Source organism: Oncorhynchus nerka, linkage group LG28, assembly GCF_034236695.1.
Source record: "Oncorhynchus nerka isolate Pitt River linkage group LG28, Oner_Uvic_2.0, whole genome shotgun sequence".
Taxonomy (NCBI): Eukaryota; Metazoa; Chordata; class Actinopteri; order Salmoniformes; family Salmonidae; genus Oncorhynchus; species Oncorhynchus nerka.
This window is the reverse complement of record NC_088423.1, coordinates 18,340,191-18,352,007: the sequence shown is the minus strand read 5'-3', so window position 1 is coordinate 18,352,007 and position 11,817 is coordinate 18,340,191. Positions and strand designations below refer to the sequence as shown.

Sequence of the window (11,817 nt, the reverse complement as noted above, 5' to 3'; positions counted from 1 at the left end):
CGTTTGCAAGAAGAACGGAAGGCATTGGGAGTTTACTCGATTCTCAGAAGGATGACAAATCTGCAGCCCCTTTTCCGGCGTCCTTTCTTCACGCAAAAGGCGTGGATCTGGGCCTGTTCCAGTGAAAGCAGGATATCCTTCTTGTTGGACTCGTTTAAGGAAAATGTTTCTTCCAGTCCGCGGTGAGTAATCGCTTTTCTGATGTCCAGAAGTTATTTTCGGCCATAAGAGACGGTAACAGCAACATTATGTACACAATAAGTTTTAAAAAATAAGTTACACAACGCAAAAATATTAAAATAAATAACACAACTGGTTGGGAGAATGTAAAACATCAGCCATGTTATTCAGCGCCATGCTGTTCATTGACTACAGCTGAGCATTCAACACCATAGTGCCCTCATAGCTCATCACTAAGCTAGGACTCTGGGACTAAACACCTCTCTCTGCTACTGGATCCTGGACTTCCTGATGGGCCGCTCCCAGGTGGTAAAGTAGGCAATAACACGTCTGCCGCGCTGAACCTTAACACTTGGGTGTGTACTTAGTCCCCTCCTGTATTCCTTGTTCACCCACAACTGCGTGTCCAAACACGACTCCAACACCATCATTAAGTTTGCTGATGACACAACAGTGGTAGGCCTGATCACGGACAACGATGAGACTGCCTTTAGGGAGGAGGTCAGAGACCTGGCAGTGTGGTACCAGGACAACAACCTCTCCCTCAATGTGAGCAAGACAAAGGAGCTGAATGTGGACTAAAGGAAAAGGCGGGCCGAACAGGCCCCCATTAACATCGACGAGGCTGTAGTAGAGCGTGTCGAGAGTTTCAAGTTTCTTGAAACAACAAACTATGGTCCAAACATACCAAGACAGTCGTGAAGAGGGAACGACAAAACCTTTTCCCCCTCAGGAGACTGAAAAGATTTGGCATGGGTCCCCAGATCCTCAAAAGGTTCTACAGCTGCACCATCGAGAGCATCCTGACCGGTTGCTTCACCGCCTGGTATGGCATCTGACCGTAAGTCGCTACAGAGGGTAGTGCGAACGTGCCAGTACCTCACTGGAGCCACGCTTCCTACCATCCAGGACCTATATACTAGGCGGTATCAGAGGAAAGCCCATAAAGTTGTCAGAGACTCCAGTCACCCAAGTAAGACTGTTTTCTCTGCTACCGCACGGCAAGCGGTACTGAAGTGCCAAGTCCAGGACCAAAAGGCTCCTCAACAGCTTCTATCCCCAAGCCATAAGACCGCTGAAGAATTCATAAAATTGCCACCAGACAATTTACATTGACCCCCTACCTTTTGTATACTGCTGCTACTCGCTGTTTGTTTGTTACCTACGCATAGTCACTTCGCCCCCACCAACATGTACAGATTACCTCAACTAGCCTGTACCCCTGCACACTGACTCGGTACCGGTGCCCCCTGTATATAGCCTCGTTATTGTTATTGTGTTACTTTTTATTTGAGTCTACTTGGTAAATATTTTCTTCTTCTTGAACTGCACTGTTGGTTAAGGGCTTGTAAGTAAGCGTTTCACGGTTAAGTCTACACTTGTTGCATTTGGCGCATGTGACAAATAATGTTTGATTTGACTTTACTCTCTCACCTGGTCTTCAAATTATGGCAAAGAGAAAAATGTGCAGTTTTATCGCTAATCTCACGCTATTCTACACATTTTGCCATGTGGCTAAGAAAGTTTTGTTTTTTAAAGCTAATTAAAGCTCAAATATAGGTGTGTTGACTGTGATAAAGGGACTGGATTATGTGCTGTCTCGTTTGCTAAATCAACAAATATAAGTAGGCAGTGATATCCATAGAAACACAGCGACATATGCCTCAATGCGGTCATATTTGTGGCTTATTGGGGGTGTGACTTTCAGTTATTTTTGCCCACCAGTGAGAGTGAATATAATTTCTGGCTATGCTACTGCTACATATTCCTGAGACTCTCTCACCTGGTCTTCAAATTAGGGAACTTCCATTTATATAACGTGTTTGAGTACAGTATGTCTGTTAGTACAGAGACTATTCATTTAATCAATCAACAAAATGTACTTTATAAAGCAGTTTTTACATCAGCATTTGTCACAAAGTGCTTTACAGAAACCCAGTCTAAAAGCCCAGAGAGCAAGCAATACAGAGGCAGAAGCACAGTTTCTAGGAAAAACTCTCTAGAAGACAGGAACGTAGGAAGAAACCTAGAGGAACCAGGCTCCGAGGGGTGGCCAGGCCTATTCTGGCTGTACCGGTTAGAGAGGAACCAGGCTCCGAGGGGTGGCCAGGCCTCTTCTGGCTGTACCGGGTAGAGAGGAACCAGGCTCCGAGGGGTGGCCAGTCCACTTCTGGCTGTACCTGGTAGAGAGGAACCAGGCTCAGAGGGGTGGCCAGGCCTCTTCTGGCTGTACCGGGTAGAGAGGAACCAGGCTCCGAGGGGTGGCCAGGCCTCTTCTGGCTGTACCGGGTAGAGAGGAACCAGGCTCCGAGGGGTGGCCAGGCCTCTTCTGGCTGTGCCGGGTAGAGAGGAACCAGGCTCCGAGGGGTGGCCAGTCCACTTCTGGCTGTGCTGTGTGTAAAACAAAGGTGAAAAATATGAATATAACAGAGACAAAAGGAGATAGATCATACAGACATGATAACGGGCATAATTACACACTCATCTTGGAATAATATGGATAGATTGGCTTCTTCTATAGACCAAATACACTAGTACCAAAGGGGACAGAGTGTAGGTCAGACAAGGAGTGAGTTGTCTTGGAAGGTTACTCCTGCAATTACACTTCCATCAGAGTGCTCGTCACTCTTGGTCCTCAGCACACCATGTTATAACCAGTCCTGCACAAACACAAATCCAGAGGCGAGTGCAAACACAAACAACACCATCCAGAAAAACAACTAGACGAATCTTTATCAGTCATTGAAGAAAATTGTGATAAAAATATGCACGTCTGTGTATGGTGTATACCTGACACGCTCCAAATGTGCCAGTTCACATATGCAGGTGCTGAGTTTCAGCGCAGTCCCTCGTCCCAGGAGGTAGTTGGCCTTGTGGTGAACGTTTTTGTTTGTGTGTAATGGTACAATGTAAATGTAAATTACAATTAAAACAAATCAATTGGACAACGTTCCCCACATGTATTTATTTTTCTTAACATTTGATACAAATAATATAATTTCATTGAGAAGTGAAGTTATATCTATAGTCTATTTTCGTGTTTCAACCAACATGAGAAGATGAAATATTATAGAGAAAAAAGGAAAAGTAATTTACCAGTTTATCATAATGTTGAAATGTATGAATTCATCCTCTTAATTTGGTGCATTCAAACCCCGAGAAAAGAAATAAAATATCCCTTTTTTAAATTCTACATTTCGGGTAATAGAGATGCCCATTAGGAAATGTATGAAATGTTAGGAACATTGGAACAACTCTACAACACATACATTTTCTCATGGTGAAACTATCGTACCTACGGTGAAGTATTATTGCATTTCTTACTGTTCAAGCATTACTAGGTTGAAGGATAAATGGTGCAGAACAAATCTGTTTAGTTTGGCACAACATACAGAAGGAAACATATATATATATATAAAACCTGGAATTTTGCATTGAGAACAGTAAGTGGGTTGTAAAACAAACGTCTGTCATTTACATCAACTTGGGGGAAAAAAAGAATCATGCAAATTTGTCATACATTTTTGTCTTTAAATATGTAAATTATATGACAAACAGAGGGAAAAAAATACAACATACACAATCATTTCTGTTCACTAACTGCTACATTTGTAGGCTATAAAGGAAGGTTCATAACCAACATTATTAGATTGGGATTAGAGAATTGAAATGACAAAAAAACATACATAAAGATGAGAACAAAGTGGTCCATTCCATTCTGTTAAGAAAAACTTGCTGCTCCCATGTTGAGCCTGTTGCCATAACTATAGTTCATCATGGTTATTACATGGTCTTCTAGACTGATCCCAGATCCGTTGTGACATCATGATAACAACTACAGCACAAACAGGTCTGAGACAAGTCTAAAATGTTGTTTTCTTCTATTCCATCCATCGACTTCTATTCTGACATATGATTGAGAACCATAGGAACAGGAAGAGTCAAGGAGTGCCATAGTGGAGTTAAGGGACAAACATTCAAGTAAAAAAGCATTACAATATTAAATACTAGTGTAAACGAATCTCTAGGCCTGTCTGAAGTATACAGCATCACTATGACATCATCATTATAGTGGGATTATTACTTCTATTTGTGGGGTGTGAGATAAATCAGTGCTATATGAATCTTCATCTTTCAGATAAGTGTTATGTTGAGAGTATATCAGAGGCTGCATCCCAAATAGCACCCTATTCCCTATATACTACTTGGGGAAGTAGTGCACTACATAGGGAATAGGGTGCTATTTGGGATGCAACCCTCATAGTTGACTATTATAACAACAGTGATGTGATATTGTTGACTAGTTTTTAACATTTAGCTGTGGATAAGTGTATCATACCCAACCTTCCTTGTTAAGGGTTGAAGTGTTACATAGATAGAAGCACCTAGAAACCTTCTAGAAAGCTCCATCAGGAATCCATATGACTTTACTTTGTTCTTGGTCCACTATAGTCATGATCTGAGTGCAAATGTAGGACAGGCTTCCTCCTTGGACGATACCTGCAACACAAAAAAAACGGTTTTCAAATCTGGGTCATTACTGTCTCAGAGTAGATTATCTGGTCCGGTTCTGTCTCAGAGTAGATGATCTGGTCCGGTTCTGTCTCAGAGTAGATTATCTGGTCCGGTTCTGTCTCAGAGTAGATGATCTGGTCCGGTTCTGTCTCAGAGTAGATTATCTGGTCCGGTTCTGTCTCAGAGTAGATGATCTGGTCCGGTTCTGTCTCAGAGTAGATTATCTGGTCCGGTTCTGTCTCAGAGTAGATGATCTGGTCCGGTTCTGTCTCTGAGTAGATTATCTGGGCCATTACTGTCTCAGAGTAGATGATCTGGGCCATTACTGTCTCAGAGTAGATGATCTGGTCCGGTTCTGTCTCTGAGTAGATTATCTGGGCCATTACTGTCTCAGAGTAGATGATCTGGTCCGGTTCTGTCTCTGAGTAGATTATCTGGTCCATTACTGTCTCAGAGTAGATGATCTGGTCCGGTTCTGTCTCAGAGTAGATGATCTGGTCCGGTTCTGTCTCAGAGTAGATGATCTGGGCCATCACTGTCTCTGAGTAGATTATCTGGGCCATTACTGTCTCTGAGTAGATTATCTGGGCCATTACTGTCTCAGAGTAGATGATCTGGGCCATTACTGTCTCAGAGTAGATGATCTGGTCCGGTTCTGTCTCAGAGTAGATGATCTGGGCCATTACTGTCTCAGAGTAGATGATCTGGGCCATTACTGTCTCAGAGTAGATGATCTGGTCCATTCTGTCTCAGAGTAGATTATCTGGGCCATTCTGTCTCAGAGTAGATGATCTGGGCCATTCTGTCTCAGAGTAGATTATCTGGTCGGTTCTGTCTCAGAGTAGATGATCTGGTCCATTCTGTCTCTGAGTAGATTATCTGGGCCATTACTGTCTCAGAGTAGATGATCTGGTCCGGTTCTGTCTCTGAGTAGATTATCTGGGCCATTACTGTCTCAGAGTAGATGATCAAATCAAATCAAATCAAATTTTATTTGTCACATACACATGGTTAGCAGATGTTAATGATAGTGTAGCGAAATGCTTGTGCTTCTAGTTCCGACAATGCAGTGATAACCAACAAGTAATCTAACTAACAATTCTAAAACTACTGTCTTATACACAGTGTAAGGGGATAAAGAATATGTACATAAGGATATATGAGTGAGTGATGGTACAGAGCAGCATACAGTAGATGGTATCGAGTACAGTATATACATATGAGATGAGTATGTAGACAAAGTAAACAAAGTGGCATAGTTAAAGTGGCTAGTGATACATGTATTACATAAGGATGCAGTCGATGATGTAGAGTACAGTATATACGTATGCATATGAGATGAATAATGTAGGGTAAGTAACATTATATAAGGTAGCATTGTTTAAAGTGGCTAGTGATATATTTACATCATTTCCCATCAATTCCCATTATTAAAGTGGCTGGAGTTGGGTCAGTGTCAATGACAGTGTGTTGGCAGCAAAGACTCAATGGTGGCTGTTTAACAGTCTGATAGCCTTGAGATAGAAGCTGTTTTTCAGTCTCTCAGTCCCAGCTTTGATGCACCTGTACTGACCTCGCCTTCTGGATGATAGCGGGGTGAACAGGCAGTGGTTCGGAAACTGATGTCCTTGATGATCTTTATGGCCTTCCTGTAACATCGGGTGGTGTAGGTGTCCTGGAGGGCAGGTAGTTTTGCCCCCTGATGCGTCAACCTCACTACCCTCTGCCAGAGCCTTACGGTTGAGGGCGGAGCAGTTGCCGTAATCAGGCGGTGATACAGCCCGCCAGGATGCTCTCGATTGTGCATCTGTAGAAGTTCGTGAGTGCTTTTGGTGACAAGCTCGAATTTCTTCAGCCTCCTGAGGTTGAAGAGGCGCTGCTGCGCCTTCTTCACCTGTTCTCTGTCAGTGTGCAGTGGACCAATTCAGTTTGTCTGTGATGTGTATGCCGAGGAACTTAAAACTTGCTACCCTCTCCACTACTGTTCCATCGATGTGGATAGGGGGTGTTCCCCTGCTGTTTCCGGAAGTCCACAATCATCTCCTTAGTTTTGTTGACGTTGAGTGTGAGGTTATTTTCCTGACACCACACTCCAGTCCCTCACCTCCCTCCCTGTAGGCCGTCTCGTCGTTGTTGGTAATCAAGCCTACCACTGTTGTGTCGTCCTACTGCTCTCTTGATGATTGAGTTGGAGCGTGCGTGGCCACGTGTCGTGGGTGAACAGGGAGTACAGGAGAGGGCTCAGAACGCACCCTTGTGGGGCCCCATGTTGAGGATCAGCGGGGAGGAGATGTTGTTTCCTCCCTCACCACCTGGGGGCGGCCCTTTGGAAGTCCAGTACCCAGTTGCACAGGGCGGGGTCGAGACCCAACATCTCGATCATTGATGACCCTTGGAGGTTACTATGGTGTTGAATGCCGAGCTGTGTCGATGAACAGCATTCTCACATAGGTATTCCTCTTGTCCAGGTTTAGGGCAGTGTGCCTCCCCAGCCTGGTTGAGATTGCATTCCTCTGTGGACCTGGACCGGACCGGATCTGGTCCGGTTCTGTCTCAGAGTAGATGATCTGGTCCGGTTCTGTCTCAGAGTAGATGATCTGGGCCATCACTGTCTCTGAGTAGATTATCTGGGCCATTACTGTCTCTGAGTAGATTATCTGGGCCATTACTGTCTCAGAGTAGATGATCTGGGCCATTACTGTCTCAGAGTAGATGATCTGGTCCGGTTCTGTCTCAGAGTAGATGATCTGGGCCATTACTGTCTCAGAGTAGATGATCTGAGCCATTACTGTCTCAGAGTAGATGATCTGGTCCGGTTCTGTCTCAGAGTAGATGATCTGGTCCGGTTCTGTCTCAGAGTACATGATCTGGGCCATTACTGTCTCTGAGTAGATTATCTGGGCCATTACTGTCTCAGAGTAGATGATCTGGGCCATTACTGTCTCAGAGTAGATGATCTGGTCCGGTTCTGTCTCTGAGTAGATTATCTGGGCCATTACTGTCTCAGAGTAGATGATCTGGGCCATTACTGTCTCAGAGTAGATGATCTGGTCCGGTTCTGTCTCAGAGTAGATGATCTGGGCCATTACTGTCTCAGAGTAGATGATCTGGGCCATTACTGTCTCAGAGTAGATGATCTGGTCCGGTTCTGTCTCAGAGTAGATTATCTGGTCCGGTTCTGTCTCAGAGTAGATGATCTGGTCCGGTTCTGTCTCAGAGTAGATTATCTGGTCCGGTTCTGTCTCAGAGTAGATGATCTGGTCCGGTTCTGTCTCTGAGTAGATTATCTGGGCCATTACTGTCTCAGAGTAGATGATCTGGTCCGGTTCTGTCTCTGAGTAGATTATCTGGGCCATTACTGTCTCAGAGTAGATGATCAAATCAAATCAAATCAAATTTTATTTGTCACATACACATGGTTAGCAGATGTTAATGCGAGTGTAGCGAAATGCTTGTGCTTCTAGTTCCGACAATGCAGTGATAACCAACAAGTAATCTAACTAACAATTCTAAAACTACTGTCTTATACACAGTGTAAGGGGATAAAGAATATGTACATAAGGATATATGAGTGAGTGATGGTACAGAGCAGCATACAGTAGATGGTATCGAGTACAGTATATACATATGAGATGAGTATGTAGACAAAGTAAACAAAGTGGCATAGTTAAAGTGGCTAGTGATACATGTATTACATAAGGATGCAGTCGATGATGTAGAGTACAGTATATACGTATGCATATGAGATGAATAATGTAGGGTAAGTAACATTATATAAGGTAGCATTGTTTAAAGTGGCTAGTGATATATTTACATCATTTCCCATCAATTCCCATTATTAAAGTGGCTGGAGTTGGGTCAGTGTCAATGACAGTGTGTTGGCAGCAGCCACTCAATGGTGGCTGTTTAACAGTCTGATAGCCTTGAGATGTCCCTGTTTTCAGTCTCTCAGTCCCAGCTTTGATGCACCTGTCACTGACCTCGCTTCTGGATGATAGCGGGGTGAACAGGCAGTGGTTCATTGGTTGATGTCCTTGATGATCTTTATGGCCTTCCTGTAACATCGGGTGGTGTAGGTGTCCTGGAGGGCAGGTAGTTTGCCCCGTGATGCGTTGTGCAGACCTCACTACCCTCTGGAGAGCCTTACGGTTGAGGGCGGAGCAGTTGCCGTGCCAGGCGGTGATACAGCCCGCCAGGATGCTCTCGATTGTGCATCTGTAGAAGTTCCATGAGTGCTTTTGGTGACAAGCCGAACTTCTTCAGCCTCCTGAGGTTGAAGAACCTTGCGCTGATCTGGACGCACCCTTCTTCACAACTAACTGTCAGTGTGAGTGGACCAATTCAGTTTGTCTGTGATGTGTCATGCCTAGGAACTTAAAACTTGCTACCCTCTCCACTACTGTTCCATCGATGTGGATAGGGGTGTTCCCTCTGCTGTTTCCTGAAGTCCACAATCATCTCCTTGGTTTTGTTGACGTTGAGTGTGAGGTTATTTTCCTGACACCACACTAAACCCTCACCTCCTCCCTGTAGGCCGTCTCGTCTTGTTGGTAATCAAGCCTACCACTGTTGTGTCTCCGCAAACTTGATGATTGAGTTGGAGCGTGCGTCCCTCCACGTGGCTGAACAGGGAGTACAGGAGAGGGCTCAGAACGCACCCTTGTGGGGCCCCGTGTTGAGGATCAGCGGGGAGGAGATGTTGTTGCCTACCTCACCACCTGGGGCTCTGATCAGGAAGTCAGTACCCAGTTGCACAGGGCGGGGTCGAGACCCAGGGTCTCGAGCTTGATGACGAGCTTGGAGGGTACTATGGTGTTGAATGCCGAGCTGTAGTCGATGAACAGCATTCTCACATAGGTATTCCTCTTGTCCAGGTGGGTTAGGGCAGTGTGCAGTGTGGTTGAGATTGCATCGTCTGTGGACCTGGACCGGACCGGATCTGGTCCGGTTCTGTCTCAGAGTAGATGATCTGGTCCGGTTCTGTCTCAGAGTAGATGATCTGGGCCATCACTGTCTCTGAGTAGATTATCTGGGCCATTACTGTCTCTGAGTAGATTATCTGGGCCATTACTGTCTCAGAGTAGATGATCTGGGCCATTACTGTCTCAGAGTAGATGATCTGGTCCGGTTCTGTCTCAGAGTAGATGATCTGGGCCATTACTGTCTCAGAGTAGATGATCTGAGCCATTACTGTCTCAGAGTAGATGATCTGGTCCGGTTCTGTCTCAGAGTAGATGATCTGGTCCGGTTCTGTCTCAGAGTACATGATCTGGGCCATTACTGTCTCTGAGTAGATTATCTGGGCCATTACTGTCTCAGAGTAGATTATCTGGGCCATTACTGTCTCAGAGTAGATTATCTGGTCCGGTTCTGTCTCAGAGTAGATGATCTGGTCCGGTTCTGTCTCAGAGTAGATGATCTGGGCCATTACCGTCTCAGAGTAGATGATCTGGTCCGGTTCTGTCTCAGAGTAGATGATCTGGTCCGGTTCTGTCTCAGAGTAGATGATCTGGTCTGGTTCTGTCTGAGTAGATGATCTGGTCCAGTTCTGTCTCAGAGTAGATGATCTGGGCCATTACTGTCTCAGAGTAGATGATCTGGGCCATTACTGTCTCAGAGTAGATGATCTGGGCCATTACTGTCTCAGAGTAGATTATCTGGGCCATTACTGTCTCAGAGTAGATGATCTGGGCCATTACTGTCTCAGAGTAGATTATCTGGTCCGGTTCTGTCTCAGAGTAGATGATCTGGTCCGGTTCTGTCTCTGAGTAGATTATCTGGGCCATTACTGTCTCAGAGTAGATGATCTGGTCCGGTTCTGTCTCTGAGTAGATTATCTGGGCCATTACTGTCTCAGAGTAGATGATCTGGTCCGGTTCTGTCTCAGAGTAGATGATCTGGTCCGGTTCTGTCTCAGAGTAGATGATCTGGTCTGGTTCTGTCTCAGAGTAGATGATCTGGTCCGGTTCTGTCTCAGAGTAGATGATCTGGGCCATTACTGTCTCAGAGTAGATGATCTGGGCCATTACTGTCTCAGAGTAGATGATCTGGGCCATTACTGTCTCTGAGTAGATTATCTGGGCCATTACTGTCTCAGAGTAGATGATCTGGTCCGGTTCTGTCTCAGAGTAGATGATCTGGGCCATTACTGTCTCAGAGTAGATTATCTGGGCCATTACTGTCTCAGAGTAGATTATCTGGTCCGGTTCTGTCTCAGAGTAGATGATCTGGTCCGGTTCTGTCTCAGAGTAGATGATCTGGGCCATTACTGTCTCAGAGTAGATGATCTGGGCCATTACTGTCTCAGAGTAGATTATCTGGGCCATTACTGTCTCAGAGTAGATGATCTGGGCCATTACTGTCTCAGAGTAGATTATCTGGTCCGGTTCTGTCTCAGAGTAGATGATCTGGGCCATCACTGTCTCAGAGTAGATTATCTGGGCCATTACTGTCTCAGAGTAGATGATCTGGTCCGGTTCTGTCTCAGAGTAGATGATCTGGTCCGGTTCTGTCTATGTAACTTCACTCATTACGATCTAACAGGCTGATCTTAGTTCAGCACTCCTACTCTGATACAATTTATGAATACGAGGCCTGGTCTGACTCCAGACTGTAGGTACATATGACAGGCCTTCTCACATAGCAACAAACTGAATGTTACTATATGATATTAACATAATACTAACCTGTAAAGACCTTGCTGTACTCCTGTTCAGTTTTCTGTGCCATCTCAAACTGCTCCTTGGAATGTTTCTGAGAGACTTTATCCCGTAAGTATAGAGGATCCTTCTGTTCTCTGAAGGAAGGAAAGAACAAAATCATATTAAATATCAAATATTTCAGTTCATTAAAAAAAAGAGGTGACACATGGCACACAGTTGATATCACACAGAGACTGTTGGTGGCATGGCAACAAAATTACCCCCAATTATATGCATAGAAGCCAATCATGACAGCAACAACAAAAAAGAAAGACTCTCTGCTCTTCACTACAATTGCAGTGTTGATGAGTAATAGTGCTGTACGAACTGAGCGGTAAGTACAGTCAAACTTAAAACAGGCACACTGGGTGGCAACTGGGTGAGCCTCTCTTGTCTGTGACCCGTCTGCTCCTGACCTGCT

The 11,817-nt window shown here is 44.8% G+C and overlaps 1 protein-coding gene across 2 annotated transcripts in view; it reads right to left on the bottom strand.

Moving 5' to 3' along the window:
• Positions 1 to 3,125: 3,125 nt before the first annotated feature.
• Positions 3,126 to 11,817, bottom strand: part of LOC115113833 (disks large homolog 5-like) — a 167,826-nt gene continuing 159,134 nt past the window's right edge. For both annotated transcript variants that reach the window (XM_065012672.1, XM_065012673.1), the window contains exons 36-37: positions 11,382 to 11,491; positions 3,126 to 4,680 (exon numbers count right to left, since the gene is read on the bottom strand). In XM_065012672.1, the coding sequence (XP_064868744.1) occupies positions 4,577 to 4,680; positions 11,382 to 11,491 (214 nt within the window). In that variant the 3' untranslated portion in view covers positions 3,126 to 4,576. The remainder of the gene's footprint in view (positions 4,681 to 11,381; positions 11,492 to 11,817) is intronic.